This window comes from Labrus mixtus, chromosome 3, assembly GCF_963584025.1.
Source record: "Labrus mixtus chromosome 3, fLabMix1.1, whole genome shotgun sequence".
NCBI classification, from domain to species: Eukaryota; Metazoa; Chordata; class Actinopteri; order Labriformes; family Labridae; genus Labrus; species Labrus mixtus.
Genome location: NC_083614.1, coordinates 18,398,492 through 18,423,507, shown reverse-complemented (window position 1 = coordinate 18,423,507; position 25,016 = coordinate 18,398,492). Strand labels below are relative to the sequence as shown.

The following is a 25,016-nucleotide window of genomic DNA, read 5'->3' as shown; positions in this document are numbered from 1 at the left end:
AAAGTTAAGCAATGACAACCATTTTTTAGCCAATTAATAATCACAACAAAAAAACATTTTATTTATTGTTACCTGTGTCAAAATGTAAAGCTCTTCTTAAAATTGAATGAGTCTGAGCCATTTTTATGTTTGCAATGTTAATGTAATTAAACTTAAATGTTAGGGCAGTAATGCCCGACTGTGTATAGCCATGCCGGGACCTGCACAACAGTCAGGATACCAGAAAAGAAAGGAGGTTCATTTAGCCCCAACACGAACTTGTTGACAAGCTTTTTTTCAGTCCGCTCAGTGTGCTGATTGGAGGAAGGCTAAGAAGGCAAATGTTTGCCAGGCAGCTAGCGCATATGATCCAACAGGCATGTATTGATATTTTTAATGATACCTGCAGAATGCCTTGGCACTTGGCCTGTTAGGGGCCCATCCATTTCTTTGGGCTGGCCTGGCTGTAATTGTCAAATCTTAACCAGCAAGGTCTCAATGACTGAACTGAATAATACGTTGTGTTGTCTTCATTCATATCATGTAGATAATACAAAATTCATGCGGTTCCTTAGCGCTAATAAACAAGTGTGTAAAATCACACTAGAAGCCCTGTGGGCCATGTTCCACCACGGTGGAACTCGGTAGTTAAAAGCTAACTGATGTTGGCTGCTAACTCGAAGTTTCATCGTGCTAAAATAATCACACAGACAATGCTAACATGACATGTTTGAGATGTAATTAAACATGTCTTTAAATCAAAATGGTTACCATTATTGCTTAGTTACGTATGGCAGCATGCTAAGTTAAGCTAGTTAGCACTAGCAGCTGAGGCTAACAGGCATGTCACTAGTTGTAGGCCTACAGGGCTTAAACCAAAGTTGTCGTTGTAATTGTGGCATAGTAAGAGGAAAAATTGATGAATCATAAAACTGTTTCATTTTTTAGAAGAACATGAACATCTTTACATAACTTAATGGCAATCAATCCAATTGTTGTTGAGATATTTTAAGGGCCTGAGTAAAAAGCCCAAGACACAGCTATCCCTGGAGCCATGGATGCTGCTAACATGAGTAAAGTCAGTGTATTGTGAGGTAAATAAGAAACCCACACAGGGGCACAGAATACAAAAAAAGACAGTATAAAAGCTATTCTTTCAGATTATTTTATAAAATTCACATATAATGCATTCTTTTACAATACTTTTGTGTTTCACACACAATTGAGCCCTCCGAGTTTTAACAGCTTTGCCATTTGATGAATTGACTCATGAATACTTTGGCATAGTTTGGTGACAGACTACTAATGAAAAAGAAACATGTAAACTGCAAATGTGTAGATCTTCTGGTGGATACCTGAGGATCTCTTATTTAAAGATTAACATGAGTTTCATACTGAGATTACAAACAGTCAATAGGCAGGGTAGACAAAATATCAGGAACAATTGCTTACTAAAAAGGTGAAATCTTCCCTTTGATCCCACTTTTCACCTGTCTAACAGTCAGATATATCAGGTAAAAGTCTGCACTGTGTGCAGTGTCAGTACACATCACTGAAAATATACAAGTCACACATAAGCATATCATGGAGTATGCTGTTATACAATATAAATATCACTGCTCGGTATGATTTGTTTTATAACACCTTTTCCACTGATTGTACATCAGCCACGAGAAGTAATATTATTGTAGAGAGAGACACTTCCAGGCAGACTGGCAAATAACAGTATGAGCCATTCAATAAAAAAGAAACAATTCTGCTTATCTTACAAGTTAATACTCCTCAGTTTCTGCCATCTGTTTGGGAATATTTCAAGCACGATTTTTGTTTAAATATCAAAAGCCATAAATATGTATTGCTGCCCAGGTCTGGTCCATGGGAGACAGTTAGTGTAGATAGAGAGAGACACGAGACAACTGGAGAGTCAGCAAAGCTCCGCCATGGAAAGATGACGAACTGCTGAAAGTTTACTTGGCCTGTAGAGAAGAATGCAAACATTATCATGAATTATACACTAATCACTGAACTTGCTTGGGATACCAGAAATTGAACAAAAACTTACTTATGACTATGAGACCTCGACTTTTGGATTGTTCTCCATCACTCCACATTGAAAACAGCCCAGTTATCTTTCTTGTCCTATTGATGATAGAGAACATCCATTAATGTCTCAAGTCTCAAATAAAATAAAAACACAAATCAATTTGTGAATATTTGACCTAATACATTTGATTTCATTACATTCGATTATATGACAGTTAATAAGTATTATCTTGATGTGATGTTACAACACCATAAAGGAGTAGTTGTTTCTGACCTCTGACATGACAGGCAGGTTGTCATGAGGAAGAAGCCACATGGTTCGGTGGGCCTTGGTTCTCTGTCTCTGCAAAAGCTTTCTCAGCAACCTCTTCACCTTCCGATCTCTTGGGTCTGCACATTTCACCGCCTTCTTCGTGTACAGACTATAAAAAGATCACAATACTTGTTACATATCATGGCAGGTGCTATGGAGTAACATGAGAGAAACCCCAGAAGTTTTGAATAAAAACATTGACAGAAATAATTATTTAACAATAAGTAAAGGATTAAAAAGATGTCTGTCAGGTTGTAGTAAATACTGAGAGCATTTGAGCCCCAGGGAATCCTAAAGAAGACATTCTGGAAATAGAGTCAGATATTTTTCTCTGTCAAAAAGACAGTACTGCTTTTTCTGTTTGCCAAACTGTGAACAAAAGTAAGGAACGTTGGGGGGGGGGGGGGGCTGGAAACCATTGAAGTACAGAGCACTTAAAGAAACTATTCAAACTTCTGTGTAGGAATTCTCTGTTTTTGTTAACTGGACCACATGAAAAAGCTCCTCAAGCTACATCTGATTTCCCTGACCTGCTGGAAACAATAGGTATCACAATGCAGAATGGTTTACTTAACTAAACCCTGCTGTTCTGACTGACTGGCTGAGGCAGGGCTCAGCTGGCTCGGGAGGTATTTTCAGATGGCTTGTTATTCCCACATATTTCCTTTCTTACTTCCCTGGCAATTACAGCTCCGAGCCCTGCCATAACAACATGACCTGGAAAGATGACAATGCCTCTTAGCCCGGCTCTGCCCTCCTCTAACGAGAGGCATATTTTCCATGCCTGCAGATTGCTATGTGCTCTTTAGCTCCAGGAGTGGATAGTTGAAATACTTGCATGATGGCTTGTATACTGCAGTCGGGCCCCTCTGTCTGTACCTCAAACCGCAACACATCTTTGGTACGCACCTTGCCCTGGGAGTACAACATGCAGCACTGGACATCTCTTTGCATCTGCACGCCTTTACCTGGGACAAAAAGAAGAGAAAAGGGGGGGGAAGTTAAATGACAGAGTAATACCAAGACCCTTTTTATGTCAAGCTCACTTCATTATGTTGGCTTTAAGCTTTGTTTTACCAGGTTATGTCAGAGTAAAACTGTTTTTAAGTGTGAACAGCAAACTGCAGCCCCAAAGTCCTAAACAGAACGCATGGTTACAAATAATTTAAAATAGGTTTATGGGTTTTCTGCACATAATCCTTATTTTTTAAGACTGCAGTCTATAATTTAATGTTTGAAGGACCGAAACAGTCTTTGGCAGATTTTGCACACAGCAAAATATGATCTGTTCTGCAGGATGTGCACATGCCCTCTTTATACACACACTAACATATGGACACACATGTACACTTATGAATGTCAAAGCAATTACAATGATATCCCATTGTGCTGCAAAACATACACGCATGGCAGGGAAATGAGACAGAGAAAGTGAGAGAAAGAGGGGAGGAGTGTGTGTTTGTGTGGAGGGTGTGCCATGATGCCTTTTCATCCAAAGCAAATGTGTAAACAAATTAAAGTGTGAAGGAAGCAGCAGGAGCTCTAAAATAGGACAGTGCTGCTTTGTTATGCCACAGATGATTTTGAATCCATCCTCAGGCACATCAACGCACTTCAAGTGCTTTCACAACATTTCATTTAACAGAGAAGACGACACACTGTACAGACTGAGCCCTGACACAGTTGCTTTTCTTTTTTTTTGTGAGTGTTGTGTGATTTCAGATGCTTGTCCTCCTGCCCCTGTGTTTACATCCATGCCTCCATCCCTGCTGCTCCTGCTGCATGCTGCTACCCCTCTTTCCCTCTTCTCTCCTTTTCTGTCTTCGCCATCGCTCTCTTTGCTACACTGTCCACCTGCAGGGTGCATGCACACCATGCAACACACACATAAACACAAACATAGTAAGTAAGGTTGTGTCCTACCTTCCACAGATGCCAGGAGAATAACAGTCAGAGAGATAACAGTCAACATCTGCAGCATGAACATGATGAGGCTGGCAGAGAGGAGGAGAGGAGGATAATCTACTCTGTCACCTCTCCCTCTATGGCTGCCTCTCTTATATTACTCCCTCCCTCTCTTTATACCTCCCTTCCCATCTCTCACTCACTCACTCACTTCCACCACCTCTTTTTCTGTCTCACCGTCTTTCCCTCCCACCCTCTGCTTATCCACTCTCAGTCATTTCTCCTCCTTTCACACTCATCTCACCTCTCACTTATTTCTCCTTTCCTTCCTCTTCACCCAGGGTGCCAAGCCTCATTTATCTCATTTAACATCCTTTAAATTCCTCCATTGCCCTGCCTATTCACTTGATGGCAGTGTATTTTCCCCTTTATGTCTGAAACATTTATTTGGTGAAATGAAAGAAGAATTAGCCGTCAGAACTTAGGTTACATGATCAGACCTGGATTTCAAATGGCACAAAAAATATCCATTTCCAAATAATAACTAATTAACCCTGGTTTGCAGCTGTATCATGTAGTTGTGGAAACTCTTAGATGGAACTAAAGGCATGTCTGACTTGTGCATTGAGATCAGTGGCTGCAGAGTTATGTTTTCTGTGGGATTCCAGACAAGCACACATAGAAGTTGCCATAAACTGAATATATAACTTAACTCCAAATGAAAACATGTATACAGGATCCATATCTTAAAAGTTGTTTATATCAGAGATTAGATGTTCAATATATCTTAGTCTTTTACCATATCAAACTCCACTTGTGAAAGCAGTTTTGCTTCAGAGAAATAGTGTTGCATCTTTAAAAATATTTAAAGCTTTTATTTGGCTTTTTCTTGTTTTGATGCTATATATGTTATTGCTATTCAGGTTGTTGTTTTTTTTCTTAAATTGTGTAATTTACTGAAAGTGCTGCTTGTAATGTGTGTTATATGTGCACTTTTAAAAAAAAAATGCACTTTGTAAGTGGTGTTCCACAGGGTTCGGTTCTCTGTCTCCTAATGTTTCCAGTTTGTATGCTACTACTAGTTAACCTGATGATCAAACATTGTTTCTTTCTATGCTGTTTACACATCTCTGTATGTTCAATTTTAAACCTCACAATGTAACATTTCTTAGGCCAATGTTACATTTTCCCCAATAACAAATGTTACACATTATTCTCCATATGGCTTAATAATAAAAATCTTACATTCTTTTTTAACAAAGGTGTCTACAATGTACAGAAGAAACATGAAAGTCCAGCAGCTAATAATGAAAGAAGTTCATGGACATTACTTGATTTCATTCTTTGTTTTCTTTCTTTTTTTAAAACATTTTTTTAGGCTTGGCTCATGCAAATGCAGAAATGGCAGCAAGTAAATGTAATATATTTGGCCAATTAAATGATTCAGATGTTTGAAAAAGGTTTCCTTTATATGTTTTTCAGCCTTTCCTGTCCGGCACATAAATCATAATAAAAATTGTAATGTAGTTTCCATAACTGAACACCACAAGAATAAGCTGGAGGCTCTGAGAGTCAATCATTTACATCCATTACGGAGAGAGTTTCAACAGAAAACCACATCAGGACCTGATTATGCAAAGAGAGAGAAAAAAACGAGAAATTGATGAAGGCCTGCATCTGTTTCAGAAAGATATTCCTTTGATATGACCTTGTGGTAGAAAAAAAAATGACAAAAGTTCCAGTCAGATGATCCTTCCAAATAAAAAAGTGTTTAAAATAATAAATCTTGGCCTGATTAAGTGTGACAGATACACACATTTTGCCACATCTCATTGTTCATATATAAAACTCACAAAGCTCTCAACGTGCCTCGAAGATTTATATCATTGAGCTTTAAATGTTTTTATTTTTTTTATTTTTTAAATAAGTTGTTTTTTTGGCATGTCTGTTATAAATTATATGATAAAAGAAAACAACACCATTTCATCACAGTAATGGTAAATGGACTTGATTATAAAGCGCTTTTCTAGTCTTACGACTACTCAAAGCGCTTTTACACTGCATGTCACAGCCACCCATTCACACACTGATGGTAGTAGTTGCGATGTAGTATCATCCATCAGAAGTAACTAATCCCACCACCGAAGCAGCAGGAGAAATTCGGGGTTAAGTGTCTTGCCCATCTTGCAGATTGGACATGTTGCCCAGCTGGGGATCGAACCCTCGACCTTCCGGTTGAGAGGCGATGACTCTACCTCAGCTCAGCTAATCCATTCAGACTTACTTGGAAATATATTTAATATCTTTGACTGAGTTTCAGACCATGTCTTATAAGAGTCTATACTCATCTTAATAGGCCCCAAAGTAATGGCTAGTTCAAACCAGCAGTACCAACATTGTTAATTACGTCACATTCTGAGATATTCACATGGGTAGTTGTAATTAGAGGTTCTTAGCACTTATTCAATCTGTTAATGGCTTAGTAAATCTTAAAATATGACATTTTGGCTTTGATTGGGCTGAATTAAAGACATTTTCATATAATATTAAGGTTTTATTTATGTTTTTCTTTCTGGAACAAAGTAGAGAGATTACAGGAGAATTGCATGCAACAAAGGCAAACGTCTTCCCCTTCAATCAAAAGGTCATCATGTCAAACCAGAACACCAATCTTTTTTTAATAAGAGAAAATCATGCTCATATCTCTTGTTTTTTTAGGTGTAATTTGGGTTATTATGTTTTGACTTCGGCGACACATTGCAAGTTTGTTCAGATCTATTTCCCTCTTTCGTTGTAAAGTTTGTGTAAATCTGCCCAGATTGACAACTAATAGGCATTCTTGAACGTCCACAAAGCTGTTTGAATGTCTGCATTTGATTCAGACTGAGGCTGGTTTTGAAGGGTGGGGAATTTTTATTTTCCCTTAAGTTATTCCTGCTGGACTGACACCAAAGACAAACTCTTAGTTGATGGTTTAGTAGGACAGCTCTCTGACATGGATTCAGGTTATTTCCAACTTGAACCACAATAAATCACAATAGTGATAGTTTCAAAAATTAAACATATTTTAGTCCCACAAGACAGTCTCACTGTACTGTCATTATATCGGCTTGCAGACCGTATGATGAAGAAAAATGGCGTTAAAGTGTTCCCAATGTGAAAAACACATAAACTAGGTCTAGAAATAAAAACAATACATCACACTTCATCAGTCCAAATCATTTGGAAATGCTCTACTTTGAAGAAAAAATCTAAATTATACTAACGTTTAGTACATTGGCAGAGCATTTCTGAACCAATGAGTCACCTCTCATGCAGGAAAACATTGCTTGAGACAATAATGTAGGACTTTTTATAGACACATTTTTATTCTAGTGGATCCATACAGGCCTGCATTTCATGTGTCTCAGCAGATTTGATGTGTGCAAATGACCTTTTGCTCCTGAAACACTGGATGTAAGAACAATGAAATATTTAGACAATAAGGCAACAATATGTCCCGTTCGGAAATACATATGCGAAACCTGGATGTGAAAATATGTTGTCAGTGTACTGAGGGAGAGGTTTTTGGGAAGAATTGTGTGTGAGTGTGCGTATGAGTGTGTGCGTGTTTAAGTGTGTGTGTGTGTGTGTGTGTGTGTGTGTGTGTGTGGTTTTCTGTTCAAGAAATTGACCCAAGAAGTCAGGTTGGAATGTCAGCTGCAAAAACATACCTTTCACATGACTACAGGTCGGCTTGTGAGCCTGATACATTTTCTGCATATCTTTGCTGTGATTAAAGTATCTTCTGTCAAGGTGTATGCTCTAACAAACATGTGGGCAATCAAAAATAAAAGCAACTGAAATGAATAGTGGTGCTGGAGGGGTGATGTCTTCTACTTCGGAGGGGTTGGAGAGCGTGAGATGTGTGGAGGGATAGTAAGGCCTCCTGGAGATGTTGGAGGGCTCAGCTCACTGCACTGAACATGCAGTCCAAGAGATCTTGTCCCTGAAAGGATTTATGAGGGATACAATGCGGGGGGGGGGGGGGAATACTTTAACTAATCTTAGAATCTTAGAAACAGGGCAAAGGGAGGTGTAAGAAACTGACTGGAATGCAGGTCTGAAATGTTTGACTTTTTTACTGTGCTCAAAGCATGGACATGATGTGGTAATCTATCTTGGCCTTAACAAATAGTTATTCAAAATTACAGGAGAAGGTCGTGTTAATACAGTAACTTCCTGTAGTTATATAAACAAACCAGATACAAGTTAAGCTAGGTTAGTAAAGTAATTACAAACATTTCTTTGGCCTGGCCCTGCAGATGCGTAGGACTTAAGTCCTACGCATCGTAAATCCATTGATTGATTTTATTAATCAGATGTGTCGACAAATATTTGATGAGTGTTATGAAATTTGGTACAGACTTTTAAGTCACACTGTAAAGTAATTTCTATAAAATTGGTGATCCCTTACCTTTACATACAGCGCCATCACCAGGTCAAAGTAGTACCTTGTTCAGTTTCTTAAGTTTATGACCAAATACCCGCAAAACAAGAAATATTCCATCAGCCTTAGTTCTTCTTCTGTTTAATGCTGATTAGCCCATCTGAACAAGCTCACTTGTTAATCTAAGATTGTGAACATGTTTCGGATCATACCTGCAAATGTTTATTATTGCAACTGTGACCATGTTTCAGCACGCTGTCATGAGCAATTAGCTCAACACACTGCTTATGCTTAACAGGCTGGAGTTCTGCAAAGTAGCATGGCTGTGTGTCTTATCTAACCTTTGGACAGGGTCAGGCCTGTCTTCATGCTAGACTACAGTCATGTAATCCCTCTTTCGTAAATGCTATTAATCCTTTAATTCAACTCTTAACATGAAAGCAAAAAACTTACAGAACACTCACACTGACTTATTCATATACATGTAGATCATTTTGATGTTGACTTATTGTATATTTCTTTCTATTTAACATTGTGGTATATGTAATACTTGTTTTTCTATATTGAACAAATATTTAAATAGTTTGAATTATGATGCTTCGGCCAATTTTCCATTGAAAATAAGTTCCTTCTTTAAGAAGTTTAATCATTCGTTTATCTTTAAGGATCTTAAAGAAGAGTATTCACAATTTGCACTGACCTGGACCTGCTTGTACTTAATCTAGAGGTTTCTGATTTTACTCTGAAACAAAAATATTCAAATACAAATCCAGAGGATAAAAGTTTATTCTCTCAGCTTGCCATCTTTCAATCAATATTTAAGACCAGCCTAGTTCATGTCCTGTTCAGCGCAGGAGGAGGAGGCCCTACATCTTTTCACATGAGATTTTATTAATGGAATTTCTTTATTGACTGTGGAAATAAAACGATGTCTAATCCATCAACATGTGATTATATTTTATTAGAAATGAGTACTTCATGTTTCCCTGTGCCAGTCAGGCATTCCTCTGCAGGGAGTTGACTGGTGCTCTTCTGGAACCAAACATCTGTGCTTCTCACAGCTCTGTTTCATTACTCCACGAAACACTAAACCCAGAAAATCAGCTAAAACACACTCAGGCATTTATTTTGAAAATCTCCACTGCAAAAACTCGAGAGGTTAGCCTGTGCCTAGAGTGTGAAACTGAGCACTTGGGAAGTGTTTAACAAATGCTGCCAGAAAGAAAAACACACATCTCATGTCTAGAGAGATTCAGATACATTCCTAATGCAAACTTAGAGCTCTATGTTGCTCTGTGTTGTGGAAGAAATATAACCTTCAACGATTCACCCCAAGTCTGCCATGTACTATATGCAGGTCTTGTTGTTGAGCAACAGCTAAATGAAGGATTACAGATGGCATTTTTATTTTGATCACTTTTTTTCACAATTTTATCCGTAGGTTAATTTGATGTCAAACATGGAACCCATCTTTGTCCCACTGTAACCTTTAATTGTTGTTTTCTGAGAGCCATGGGATATTGGAGAGGCCGATTTATCTCAGATAAATCAGTAGCAACAAGTATTTCAGACGACAATCCTCAGTTAAGCCACCACATACTTCCTCTACCAGGGAGCCCTTACATAATAGGTCTTTGAATGTTAAATAAATAGCTGATATTTAACCATAAGATTTTCTTTATTACAGACTATATTAGAATCACTGAAAGTTGTTCCACCAGGGAGAAAAAAAGCTTTGAGGTCTTAACATTTAAACATGTAAAGTTATATTAAAAATGGCCTTTTGATGATTTATTTAAATAATGGATTCCTTGGGGCACTGGTGGGGCAGTGGTTAGTGCGCGCGCCCCATGTATGGCGCTATACTGTGGTCCTCCAAGCGGGCAGCCCAGGTTCAAATCCGACCTATGACTCCTTTCCCGCATGCCATTCCCCACTCTCTCTCTCTCCCTGATTTCCGACTCTATCCACTGTCCTATCTCTCCAATAAAGGCACAAAAAGCCCCCAAGAACAAATGATAGATTCCTTTCCAAACATGCACTAAATGGTCAAAGAATACTTTTATCAATGCATGCTTTGTGTGGCTGTCTGTACGAGTAGTTGTCTCAGTATCTTTCAGTGGGAACAGCAAACTTTAGCATTAGGAAAAAAAATACATTAACACAAATCTGAAATTACTGCCCAGTGTTCTATAATAAATAATTTTAATCTAATACATCCCTCCATTATTAGTAAAGTTACGCCTTTCACATGTTAATGGGCAGTAACCTGGACAGCTCCTGCTTTAGTTGTCCCAATTAGCACCATGACGGAAGACTTGAAACATTTTGGGAAGCTTGTTAAAGAATGTTCCATCTTCGTTACATGGGATAGCAGGTGGATGCTTTAAATGATAGTACTGTTTCTTCTCATTCTGTTAGTGTGAGTGATGCTTGTATCTCATTGCATCCATTCAACTCTACCATTGCTGAAAGGCTTGTGAATGAATGCCTTATTTTAATGGCCACTGAGAACACTGGGAATTATTTGTTACCTTGACAGCTGATTGAGTCGCTGCATGTAACTCAAAAACAACAGTGATGGTGAGGTTTCTACAACAAATGGCATCAACACTTCATGCAATGTAGGAACGCAGGACATAAAAGAGCTAAACACATTCCTGGTTCTCAGAGCTACGGCTGCATATCAAGTCAGAGCCACAAGAACGGTTCAAAACCTGCATTCCTAACATGCACGAAAATTGTACACGAAGAGTTATCCTGCAGACTTCAATTTGTAAGCGTCATTAGACTTGATTTAAACAATTTTTTGTTTTGACCTATTTTGGTGTTTCCAAAGTAGTTTTTGTCTATTAAAAGCTGTGTAACTGGCATTAAAAGACAGAAGAAACCTTTAATTGATCAATATAGTACTGCAGCTGCTATTTGAAAGTAATTGTTCCATAGTTTGTTGGATCGGTATGTTTTTGTATGCTTGTGCAAGTATGGATCTCTATCTCCTGAAAGTCGTATTGCACATACGCATTCATGGTGTGACACACATATGAAGATTGGTTGTTTGATTCAGGCAGAAATGTGTTGTCTGAAACTTCATTTTATTTCATACAGTAGTATTTGACAAATATTTACAAAAATGTACACATTACAACTGTTGTCTTCAAAGTTTAGTTAGAAAAGTATTAATGGATCATTGCAGAAAAGCAATTATAAATATCCAATTTGAAAAGTTGACTTAGAAAAGTACCACAAAAGGTTTTCCGCACAAACTGTTTCCCTGTAACAACTAAAGAAAAATTTCAGTGGTTGCAGATACTCATGTTCTTATCTCCAGTAGATGTTTTAATCAAGCGTGCCTGCAGAGAAAATAAAGAATTAGAGTGAATAGTTCTGCTATGAAAAAGTGAATTAAGAACTCATCTCTAGAAGGTGTTTCCATCTTTGTGTTATGCCTTTTGTTTTCTTATTTATAGTTATTATTAAGAGATGTATTTGTCACAGATTTACTCAGATACGTTTGTTTAGGTATTGGTAAAGGTATCTTTAGTTATAGCAACAGACGTGAAGAGTCCATAAAAGGTGAAGGAAGTCCTGGCAAATCTTACCTTCAAGAAATGCAAATTCATCTATGGCCTCGATTGCATTGTCTGTAACACAAAGAAATTGAGAGAGGAGACATTGAGGTCAAGACTGGTGGTTAAAAGAAGTGAACATGTTAAATAATGGACACTCCATCAGAAAAACAACAACTTTGGTAAGAAATCATTTGTTTTCACACATTGTTGTTCTTCAGTTTAACCATAATATCTTAAACCCTTTTTTTAAGCCCACTGACTCTTCATTTAAATGAAATCTGTTAATTTTCACATGTATCATAGAACTAACCCAAATCTTTTCTTTGCAAAGTTTTCCTCTTTCCTTGCTGTGCGTAAACCATGGCATCTTTGGCAATCATCTCGACAAACAGCTCCTGGAAAAAAGAAATACATTCATGTTTCCTTATTTAAAGTAGCTGAGGACCTTTAATTTTGAGTCCATTTTAGAGGTCGTGTGGACAAAGCAGCACACCTTCCTTTGCTTTTCATTAACTGTTATATGTGTGTTTGATGTTCTCTAATGAAAACTATACGGTTACATTTTAAAGGTCATGTAGAAACTTTAATGGACTCCAACCAGTGTTTGCATTAAGCAGAGGTGTTACTGGTGTATAATATGTAGCGAAGTCATTCAACTACTTCTCTAGTTTCTTGCACAATTTATTTTAGCAGAAATCATTTCTACGAGCATTTTGCGAGCTCAAAGAGGATACCTACATTATGTCGTGTAACTGCTGATGTAATTGACAGAACACTGGTTTATCCACATTATAAACTATGAACACAGCACTTTAAATGTAAAATAGTTGATGACTGTCTTCAAGCTTCGATGGTTGCAGGTGATTTGTGATTCATTAAAGGTTTAAGCCAAAACTGTGGAAGCCCATTTCCGCCAGTAAAAAAAAATAAAAATAAAAATAATAAAGTCTCATAATTTCAACTACAACTTTTTATCTCATTATTATGACTTTATATCTCACAATTTCAACTTTATATCTCATAATTTCGACTTTATATCTCATAATTTTGACTTTTTATCTCAATTATGACTTTATATCTCATAATTTTGACTTTTTATCTCATTATTATGACTTTATATCTCATAATTATGACTTTATATCTCATAATTTCGACTTTATATCTCATAATTTTGACTTTTTATCTCATTATTATGACTTTTTATCTCATAATTATGACTTTATATCTCACAATTTTGACTTTTTATCTCATTATTATGACTTTATATCTCATAATTTCAACTACAACTTTTTATCTCATTATTATGACTTTATATCTCATAATTTTGACTTTTTATCTCATTATTCTGACTTTATTATTTTTATTTTTTGAACTGGCGGAAATGGGCTTCCATACAAAACTGGTGGGGATTCTGGTAATGTAGCCTACATAATACATGTTATTGTAGACAGCATCACGTTATTTACCATGCTTCAAATTATAAGAGTATTAGAAGGGCAGAAGCAGAAAAACAGTGTGCGCTATCACAGGTCTTGTTTTCGGATTTTACCGTGGCTTTAGCTATGATGAACACAGACTCCTGGCTGGCAAGTGACACGTCTGGGTCGGTCTTCATGAGCGCCTTGATTCGGGCCAGAGGCAGTTTGGACAGTCGGGTGTGGGTCACGGCGGTAACGGGGCCTGTCTGCTGCTGGCTGCTCTCTTCCTCGGCCTCGGCCCCGCGGCTCTCTTCCTCATTCCCACAACGGTCAGGGTCATGCTCCATTGGGGTGACAGCTGTAGCCACTGTTGCTGCCATTCTTCTTTTTTTATATTTAAAAAAACACACACAAAACAAGCGTCTTCTAGTTACATGTCAGATAACAACATCGCTCGCTGCAACGCGGCTGCATGTGCTTCCGTTCTCTCGGTGAGCAGTCTGCGCTGATTCGTCAAGCAGTAACACTGAAGTCCCGCCTTTTCCTCTCCCGCCAACTTATCCCCGTCGCTGATTAGACAGCTACTGAATCAATAGCTGACTATTGGTTAGCATTAAACGCCAATCAAAGTTAGTTCTCTCGGTTCGGATTACACTGGCTGTGAGATGACGAGGTGTGTGATGTGGGAAGTTAAACAGTAATCGTTATTATTTTAACCATGAAAAGCAGTATAGTTCTGTAAAACTGATTTATTTTGGCGACTTTAATGAACAGAAAATGAAAAATAAATAAAACATACTATTACTGATTTTCCTAAACATTGTCGCCACTGTGAGGCAGCAGAAACAAGCTATAACCTCAACATCCAATGTAGTCACCTTAAGTATATTGCATTAATTATTCTAGGTGACAAAGCAGCATTAGCTTATCAAGTAGATCTGAAATAAGTTTAATCAAGAGCTGAGAGAAGCTTTACTGCTGCTCTGGGCCTTTTAATTGAAATTTAAAAAAACATTCGCATGGTTAATTTATTAACTATTTTTCAGTATTATTTCAGTTATTTATTTTTCAGTATTCATACAGTTCTGGTTAATTTATTCCTGTTGTTCTTATCCATCATTGCACTACGGTCACTTTATTTATCTCATTTTTACCTTTACAGTTATATTGTATATATTAGTTCTGTTGTTCCATTATTCACCATGCACCTTAATAACTTATCATTTAGTATTTGCCTACTTGCACATAGTTCTGTATATATATATTTATTTCTCGTTTACCGCACATAGTTCTGTTTACATCTGGTCACTACTGCACATAGTTCTGGTTACATCTGTTTACATCTGTTAGTCCGATCACTGTCCACTTATATCTACTCTTTTATATTTTTTTATTTTTAAGTTAAGTTTAAGCTTTAAGTTGTATTTAAATTGACACTTTATATTTAGGTTAAAATGTTTCGTTTACTTGCATTGTTGTTAATTTACTGCTCTGTGTGCCTTTGAATTGCCCCCCGGGGGCAAATAAAGTTTTTTGAATTGAATTGAATTGAATTAATTTCGATTAAATCTTTTTTTTTTTTAGGCCTATATGTTCTGATTCAATAATAAAAGTCCCTGGCTTTATGTTTTCACTGTCTCAAAGATCTGTATGAATGTTCACAGCAGAGTTTTACTGAAATAATTAACAAAAGTGCAATTGAATGAAGAGTTAAGTTCTGTGTTTCTGCCTGATAATTGTTTAATTTAATTATTAACAAAAACTGTTTCAATCAGTAACTACAGGCTCGGAAACTGTCGAAAATGTCTACTTCTACTAAAAAAGGGCATTTAAAAGCCTTTTATGCAATCATTTACTGTGAAAACTAATAGCCTGTGCTGTATTTACACCTTTTTGACCTGTGTCACATAACCCAATGAGCAGTCCACTAATACACTGGGTTAATAGGATTATGATGAGTTCTCACAAGTGCTCTGAGCTTCATTCACATGTTAAGTCATAGTCTGGTTTTACAGCCTCAGGGACAGTCATGAAGGATCCACAACTCACAGGTAAATTTGTCTGATCTCTTTGATGTTACTCTCGAGATTTTGCAGCAGTGTTTCGTTGTTTAAAATATATATTTCTTATAAGTCTGTTAAAGAAGAGTTTATGAGCTAATACATATGCTTTACATATGACTGTTCCTTTTTGTACGGGATGTATAGCTCTGGTATCAGTTGGCATATAGAATCTCTGGAGTTTAGAGATCATAAACTTTTAATCGTGTTGTTCCCCTGTCTTGAAATGTAGTTTGTTTTTGGAGTTCATCAATTAGATGTATTATAGTAAACTCTATGAAATATACAGTTGTATAAATGCAGACATGGCTACTTAGTAAGGATGAAAACCTGTATAAGAATCTAATTTATTTATTTACTGTATTTACGCATTTGCTTCCAAATTTAAAATGTAAATATATTGTTCTAAATATCTTTAAACTAAATTGTAAAATGCTTGTGTGGCTGCTGATCAGTGTCTAGAATGGCTTAAAAATGAACGGATACATTTCCTTATTTCATTTGTTTTATTAGCAGATCAATTAAACTGTGCGTGTTATATTACATGCAAGTTTATAGTTGGCAGAGCAAGAAAGAATAACGTCTCAAAAATACAATACACAAGTTCATGATTAAATTAACCATCTAAATTTAACCATTTCAAATTGGCTAGACCTGCAGTTTCTAAAAGAAGCAAGTAATCCTGGCATCTTTAAAAGCCGAGCCTGCTGTACCTTAAATAAATTAAGGCTAAGGATAAATTTAGCCCTCAGTGACCAGGACGAGGCACACTATCACATTAATTCACTGTTGATTAACCCAAAGTATCACCAGTTATCATTGTAAGCAACTATTAGCTGCTGTATTTGACACATTCATAAGCTCTTATTATTTGTTGTCATTTGCGATATGTGCTAAATAAGACATTCATACAGAGCTTAAGCCCAAACGGATGAACCATCTGACCGCTGACCCTTATTCTCTGTTATTTTTTGTTTTTATGCTGCATTCTTATTTAAAAGCTTCCTGTGAAAACAAAAAAAACACAGTATACGCTTTACAAAGACAGAAAGTCAAAATACTTTCCTGTTTGGAAAAAAAATAATAATTGGCAAATTTAGAAAGAAATGTGCTGAGGACAGAGAACAGTGCCCAAAGAACCAGACCTGTGTTCCCAGAACAGAGGAAAACAGGAAAACAGTTTGCACATCCTGCTTTTGTCCAACATTATTAAATGAAAACATACATGTTTTAATTTATTTGGCCATGTCCAGCATTGGCTCTATAAAGCTGACTACAACAATACAAAGGTGTGGGAGTTGATGCTCTTTGTCAAATCAATAGTAGGCTACATAGGAGAGGTCCCTTTGAATCCTTAGAATAGATTTAATGTCAGTTCATTTTACAATGTGTGTCTGAAACAAATGAAAAGCACATCATTTAATATTTGTAAATTGACTTGAATCCTACATAATCATTGTTACATCAACTACTTCTACATAGACACAAATAAAGTTGTTGTTGTTAAAGAAGCCAGACAATTTCCCACAACTACAACAAAGTAAGTTCAAAAGGAGGTTAATCTCATTATCAGTGTCTTAACATAGTCTTATACACTTCTTTTAGACATTGACCTCTTCAAGGCTTTGGTGGCCTTATACCAAACTAACTTAAGATCTTCAACATTTCCTTGAAGTCATGTAAGACTTTCATTTATAGCTCAATTCAAACTACGGTTACCTCATATTGAAGGTCTTTTATTTTGTGATGGGTATTAGAAACTAGATTATCTTTTATAATGATATTATGGCTATGGCTTATTTTTAGAGACCTCTGCAAAGACACCAAACTTCCCATCCCATTTTCTTTTCAGGTCTCAAAACGCGGCTATGGCCCAAACAGAAAGCGAGCAAAAAGTCCAAAGAAGACGCTCCAAAGGTAGAAAAGACAGACAGGCCTCAGGTCTCTACACCCATACGTACCGTCCCACAGCTGACTGAAGCAGAGAAGAGGAAGCTGTCAGCATTTGAGAGGGTCGTCTACGACATGGCTCACAACGAGAAGACCGTCAACGACCTGATGCTTGGTCGACGAGTAGGCTTCTACGAGCTGCGTGGAGAGATCGGACAGGGAAATTTCTCTACAGTGAGGCTAGGCATCCATGACTTAACGAAAGGTAAGAAACCGTATGTGTTTCAATCCATTCTTTCATTAATTTCATATATTTTCCTTCACATTTTTCCTGTCAAATCCAGACCCAGCATTGATACAATGATTGGAAGCACAAAGCTCCATCTTACCATTTTAAGCCCCTTAAGTCTCCTAACATGGACTATTCTGTTACAGAAATGCACAATGCCACCAGTACAATCTGGGCTCCAAATATTTTTGTTATGTACATAGTCAGGATTAAACTAATGATACAGTTTCGGAATATTGTTCATGTCAGTAAACTGATCCCCTGAATAAGCTGTTCTGATAACTCCAGATCCCAACTTGACCCCTGCAAAGCATTTATTTGCAGTTGAATTATATACTTGTGTAAGTACGTGCAGATTGGACTATGGGGAGTCCTTGCTTTTTTGCCAACTTTTTAAAAAAGTAAAGTATTTCAGTGCTGCAACAATATTCCAATTAAAGTACATGCCAGAACTGCATTCCTTCTGCTTTCTCCATATGTAGCAGATCAATCTCACAATTTTCTCATGTGTGCAAACCTGCTGAGTTTGTCTCTGTTTTTCTTCTGACTTTTTTTTTCTTCTGTTTCATCACTAAATTCATCACTGACATTTAAACCCCCTGCCCTCTTCTGTCATAGAGAGAGTAGCTGTCAAAGTGGTAGAAAAACTGCGCCTGGACAATAAGCGCCAGCCGATGACATCCTTGGAGATCAGCTGCATGGAGAAGCTGTGTCACCCCAACATAGTGCGACTGTACGAGGTGTTTGAGACCAGCAGGAAGCTATATCTGGTGATGGAGTATGGCAGCGGTGGAGACCTGTTCTCTCGAATCTCCACCAGGGGGAGACTCAACGAGCTGGAAACTAAGCTGGTCTTTGCACAAGTTATTGCTGCTGTTAAACACATGGTGAGCTTCAGTGTCAGTCTCAGTTATATTATACAGCCGATCAGTCTGCTCTCCAACCATGGAGATATGAGCGTACATGTTTAGAAGGCTCAATTAGAAATGTTATTTAATTTATAGTGTATTTACATGCATACATTTGAGGTGTTTTTGAGCATTTTACTTTTTTTTAAATCAAATTTACAAATTTATTACAAAAGTAAATGTACTCATACTCTATAGAAATTGCCCTTGTCTGCTTTGTTAAGGTGATATATGACATTATTGGGATGTATTGGGTGTAAGAGTTAGTAGACCAGTAGTTTACAGCCAAGTGGACAGAACACTTCAAGAGTCACAAGATAATTTTTTGGCTCTCCTCAAGTGTTTTATTGCTAATATACGGTCATTTATTTCTCTTTGGGCCTGGAACAATTATCAAACTAAAGACATTTTGAAGTTTAGAGGGGAAATTTATCTTAAGTTGAATTGCACAATTGGAAACATAGGGGCCTAAGTAGACCCTTTTTTTTTTTGGTTATGGCATCACTCACAAAATGGGTGGTACCCATTGGTTACTTATTAAAATAACACAGCATTTTATTAGGTGATTATACGTCTATATGTATTTACAACCCAAATCAGAAAAATATCATCTATAACTGACCAATATAGTAAAAAAACTTTAAAGTTAAAAAACAACAACTAACTCAGAAATAGTGTGACGTTGAAATATAATGTTTAAGAACTATGCAATATAAGTATGTCTGACCTACATATACATACTTTATCCCATTGATAATAATCATCATAAAAGTAATCTATAGAATATTATTTTTAATAGTGCTTTTTTAATTTTAAAAACAGAACTCTCTGTAATTCGATTTCTCTATTTTTTCTCTTTCAGCATGACAACAAAATCGTCCACAGAGACCTCAAGGCAGAGAACATCTTCTACACCACCAGCTACTGTATCAAGGTTGGAGACTTTGGCTTCAGCACAGAGTGCAGCTCGAATGAGCTCCTCACCAGCTTCTGTGGCTCTCCGCCGTACGCTGCTCCTGAACTGTTTAAAGATAAAGGTTTTGTTGGATACCATTCAGACACCTGGGCTTTAGGTATTCTCTTATATTTCATGGCGACGGCCACTATGCCCTTTTTTGGGGACAACATGAGCAGGCTGAAGCGGTGCATCCTTCAGGGGTCCTACAGTATCCCTACTTATGTGCCTGACTTCTGCCAGCTGGTCATTAAGGGAATGCTGCGGCCTGTGCCCTCTGATCGTTCCTCTCTCACACAGATCCAAAACAGCGCTTGGTTGCAAGGGCTCGAGTACCCTCTCCCGTACGTCTCTCTGCCCCTCTCCCCTTCCCACTTTGCTTTGGACAACCACACTCTGAGTGTGGAAGAGCAGGAGGTGAAATCTTTGCTCTCAGAGCTGGGTATAATGACTGTTCATTTCCAAAACAATCACTGCAAGGACTGTAAGAGCCCACTGACCGGAACCTACCGGATCCTTCTCCATCGAGTCCAGAAGAAGAGGACGGTGGAGGCTGTAGGTTATTCATCACTTCACCCTGATAACTATGAGGGTCCAGGGAGGTGGTCTGTAGCATCTATGGACAAACACACTCCCACTGCTGTGTGTACGATACTCTAATGGGAAATAACCGGACTGGACTAGCTCTGATTGTGACTTCTCCAGCTCTAAATCAAACACACATGTGAACGTTTTATCCTTAACACCCCCTCAATCACTTGAAGCTTAAGTCTACGAGGTGTTAGATTGCATGTTGAAAAGCATTCAAGCTGTGTTGTGCAATACTGGACTGTAATGTCTGAGACATGTAGGTTGAGGATTGGGTTGGAGCTCCTGTCCCACATTTTAAGTCAGTGAGAGCTTAAGGACCAGGGCTGCACCCTGTGAACTGTGTTCTGATTACCTTAATGATGCGTGACATTTATCAACCACTGTATGCCTATCAGCATCCTCCAATCCCATTTAGTCACTTCATATATCTGCTGAACTAATCCAGGGTCTCGGGTAATCCCGGTCACACTAAGAACATGCTTGGTCCAACAGAAATGAAACCAGAGACTATGAAGAAGAAAAGATGTCCTGCAAGCAAAGGGAATTCAGACACAACAAAATACAGCCTCATGACTGTCAACTGTCTTATAAAACTGATTTCTTCAATGCCTTAATTTAAAATAGAAATTAATTGATTTTCTTTTTTTTTAAATTGTACGCAGGTTTTATGATTTAATGATTGAAGTTTTTTTGGCTCACAGATAGTTCCACTCCATGCTAACAATCATAATCATCAAAACAAAAAGAATAAAAACTTTTTCAAACAAATTTTGTCTCATGCTGTCTCACAACAAGGTGTTAACTGTCTTTTTCTGATTATGAAAAACCCTGGCCGTGATCTGTTTACACAGACAATTGCAGTGGGATGTTGGATCATTTCTTGCCTCCTTGCAAGATTGGATGTTGAAAAAAAAGTTGACTCGAGCCATTTCACTTACAGGAATTGATTTTGGCGCCATCTGAGCACTTTCAGTAAAAGAGCTAATGATGAAACATGATACATTTGCATGTGTGAACTCTACAGATTATGCAATATTAAGTTCCTTTGAGGTTGTGACACTGTAATTTCCCTAATCTTTTAAGTCAAACTTTAATAACATTGCATCTTTTACACTTTAACAGGCTTACGGTGAAATTTCACCTCTCACTTTTGAATTCCCCTGAAGGACGAGCAATCTCCATGTATCATGCTTCACTCTCTGCCTGTTACCCTCAACTTGCAATTTAAGGTCCATTCTGCAAGTGTCTGCACACATCGACTGTGTTTCTGATCAGTGATTGGCTTAATGTTTCATTCCATAAACAAATGTTAAACCCCCATCCTTAGCTAGTTCTCACAGGAACATGTATCCAGTGTGTGGGCAGGAGCCGGCACACTGAGATTATCAAGGTCCCTACAAGTGCCAAGGAGCAGTCTTGACTTGTTGTTTATATAAGAATCCTGTTCTTGCACAATATCTCAATGTGAAAAATGCCTGTTATTAGTTCCACGTGAGTATTTTGACTGTGGGATCATCCTTTAAAGTGACAAAGGATGCATTGAGTTGCAATGCGTGGCAGAATAAACCAACAACAGTCATTCATGCAAGGTGAGTGATTTTGAAGGTGAACAGGTGTTTTCTGGAAATGTAAATTGTATCAAGGGTATATATTTACTGAGAGTTGATTAAATGTGGATGACCATGATCGGTCAATCGGGTCTTTAGGCACAGTTAACCAGGAACCAGAACCAAACAAATTTTAAAACGCTTCAATCCTATCAGATCACAATAGAACAGATTTTAAGTCCTTTTTCATTTGACAGGATTAAGTTTGAATCTGATAAATAAGAGCAACTCGCAAATGCCACACAAGATATTCACATCAGTCTCATGTCCTCATACTGTCTCTAATCTCTACAAGATTCTAATTAAAAACTCAACAGTCAAATCGAGTTTCTGCCCCAAACAAACACTTTCTCTTTCTGCTTTGCTTTCATGTTTATATAAACCATGATCTCTCTTTATCTTCACCCGTCCTCAACCTCCGAGATTATCGCCAGGAGCCAAGATGTCAGCCCCAAAATGAAAGTCAGCATTTGTTTGTAATTATATTTGGCAGTGAAAGAGCAGCCCTGAGCCCTGCATGAAAAATCCATTCCGTTCATAAAAACAAGGCAGATGGTTGTGAAAGACTGAACTTGGCCTTTTATGGACAATTTCCTTTTTCAAGGGAAGAAGAGCGCACAGGGAGCACAAGGCTGAAGAAAACTGCATAGATAGAAAGCATAATTATTATAGTTCATGTAAATCATTTGATTAACGTTGCTTGAATCTGAACATCTATAGGTCCAGCTGTTCAAGGAATCTGGAATGATTGAAGATCAGACTGGATTGAATCAAATCTGAAAATCGTGTGGTTAAAAAATGAAATTGTTAAAGAAAAAGTGAATCCAATTTTGTTTTTTAACCAGATAAAACTTCCAGTTTGTGTTGTTATTGTTATTAATTTGATAATGAAGTAAATTATTGGGATTAGTTTGAGCCAAAACTAAATCAGGATTATCATTATTCCCACAGAGGGCTTGATTCAGGAAAGAAGTTGGAACAAAGTAAAGCAATTATTGAATTAGTTAAATAAATATTTTTACAATGATCTTGACAGCTTTATACATTTTTGGATATGTTACTCTTGAATTGCCAATCACGACAGATACACAGGGGATGAAATACACTTTAGGGTTGTGATATCTGTTCATTTCAAACACAAAATATTAAATTCAAATCACCTATGGGGACGTTTTGCTCAAATGTAAACCTTTTTAACAACCAGGAAAAAAAGCAAAGAATTTTCCTAAAACTAATGAGATGGGAAGAGGAACTGGTTTTTAAAACTGCTTGTTTGATCCTTTATTACAGTTATGACTGCATGACTGGTTGCTTTATTCTGCATATTTTTCAATCAATCACTGCTGATGTGTAAAATATAATGCTGCAGAGTCAGGTGGGAAACCAGGCATAAATGTTTTCAAATGGAGCACAACTGAAGCGAGACAGAACAAGTCTGTATGATTAACTGTCACTCAAAAACTGCAGTTAGTGTTTTTTTTTTTTTTTTTTCAGAAGAGTTATATAAACCTCACGAAGTGAGCCAGAGATCAGACAGAGAAACACATTCAGGCCTTTGGTCAGTGCTAGTTGATCATGTTTTCCCCATTAATGAATCATTATATTCACACTAATGAATTAAGCCTATAACAGGGAAGTCTACGCCTCACTTTTGTCTGATGAGTTCTTTGTTAACGTTCATGGTGTTTGGAAAAAAAGGTCAACTGTAACTCTGCTGTTCCTGCACTGTTTTCCATAATGGTCTGCTTTCTTGTTCTTTGCTATGTTTCACTTTCCCCATTGTAGACAGGGATTACTCTAACACTGAAGAATGTAACTGGATAAGAACTAATTTCATCTGAGGAAAGTAGCTGCCTGCTAAACAAAACAACTTCTGAATTACCAGCACCAATGTTAACAATCACAACGGGTGAAGTGTGTGTTAAATATTGAATGTTGGAAGTGATGTAGTCACATCTTATCAGTATGATCCAACCCAACAAATTATGGCACATCAGATGTGTTTTAGTTTCTGAATGAACCGATTGGTACAACAGCAATCTGGAAACATTTTGTTTTGTTATGAGAGAAAATGTGTATAAAATGAAACTGAACTAGTTCTGACTGCAGGTTTAGATCGTATTTGTTTAAAAAAAACACTGCAGACTGACTTTTTTAAGTCTGTCAATCTGTCCTGCTCATTCTTATGAAAAAGTAATTCAAATAATTAATTTTGTATACTTTAAAACCTTTGACTTTTGAATGAGGCATTGATGTCAACCATTGTCCACTTATGCAATGCATTAATGAAACAGTTGGTCTTCTTACGGCAACATTATTGCTTTTATTTGACAGTGAAAGCTAAAGAGGGACAGACAATGTGGGGAGACAGAGTGGGAGATGACATGTACTAAATGGTCGTGGCAGGGAGTCGAGCCAGTGACCAGTATGTGAGGGCTAAAACCTCTGAACACTGAGCGCCTGAGCTAAACCAGCGCACCAGATCATTTTAATCACTTGCAGATAGCTCCAGCAAAACCTCAGGAATAAATAACAAGTCTTACATCTTTGGATAAATATTTGTGGTGTTTTGTCTTGTTTGTAATAAAGTGAAACGAGCAGTTGCTTCCAGTTAAGTTAAACAGATGTGTGTCAGCACAGGTATTAGCTCCTGTGAGCACAAAATGTGAAGTGTTTGATTTACTAAATACAAAAACAGTATCACAATACCATGGAGCTAAAAATTTGTATCCACTCTTGACGCAGTCTACACAGTTTGTGAATATATTTCTAATGATACGATTTGCCTTTTATTAGTTTAACTTAAGAAAAACTCAAACAGAGCTATTAGTGAAAAAGGTGCATCAAAGATCCTGATTGGACTCAAACCAGAGACATTACTGCACGTCTTTGCCCCTATGATCGCTGAATTTACTGATGTTATCTGGAAATATTTCACAATTGATCCATCCAGTCCCAGGAGGTGAGGGACATCTTTGAATAAGTGAAGAAAGAGTCTTACCCACATCTCAGTTTCCACTCATTTTTCAGTTTACTGGATTACCAGCTGGAGAAAAA

The 25,016-nt window shown here is 37.4% G+C and overlaps 4 protein-coding genes across 5 annotated transcripts in view; 2 read left to right on the top strand and 2 right to left on the bottom strand.

The window, feature by feature from the left end:
* Positions 1-25,016, top strand: part of hsh2d (hematopoietic SH2 domain containing) — a 148,704-nt gene that overhangs the window by 29,349 nt on the left and 94,339 nt on the right. The gene's annotated exons all lie outside the window — the stretch shown is intronic.
* On the bottom strand, positions 1,131-4,423 carry ccl44 (chemokine (C-C motif) ligand 44). 2 transcript variants are annotated; one of them, XR_009668700.1, is made up of 5 exons: positions 4,259-4,413; positions 3,245-3,303; positions 2,297-2,444; positions 2,042-2,118; positions 1,131-1,955 (listed from the first exon to the last, which is right to left on the bottom strand). XR_009668700.1 is itself a non-coding variant. In XM_061033493.1 (5 exons), exons 1-4 carry the CDS (start codon positions 4,320-4,322, stop codon positions 2,080-2,082), a joined length of 381 nt encoding a protein of 126 aa, XP_060889476.1. In that variant the 5' UTR covers positions 4,323-4,423; the 3' UTR covers positions 1,131-1,955; positions 2,042-2,079. The 2 variants fall into 2 exon arrangements, 1 of the variants encoding a protein (XP_060889476.1); XM_061033493.1 differs by having other exon boundaries at positions 3,174-3,303; positions 4,259-4,423.
* On the bottom strand, positions 11,750-14,165 carry pole4 (polymerase (DNA-directed), epsilon 4, accessory subunit). Its single transcript, XM_061033492.1, has 4 exons — positions 13,791-14,165; positions 12,552-12,636; positions 12,272-12,313; positions 11,750-12,022 (listed from the first exon to the last, which is right to left on the bottom strand). The coding sequence occupies exons 1-4, from the start codon at positions 14,037-14,039 to the stop codon at positions 12,009-12,011; spliced, it is 390 nt and encodes a 129-aa protein (XP_060889475.1). The 5' UTR covers positions 14,040-14,165; the 3' UTR covers positions 11,750-12,008.
* On the top strand, positions 15,647-21,053 carry LOC132972113 (serine/threonine-protein kinase NIM1). Its single transcript, XM_061035000.1, has 4 exons — positions 15,647-15,710; positions 17,572-17,874; positions 18,517-18,785; positions 19,669-21,053. Exons 1-4 carry the CDS (start codon positions 15,689-15,691, stop codon positions 20,419-20,421), a joined length of 1,347 nt encoding a protein of 448 aa, XP_060890983.1. The 5' UTR covers positions 15,647-15,688; the 3' UTR covers positions 20,422-21,053.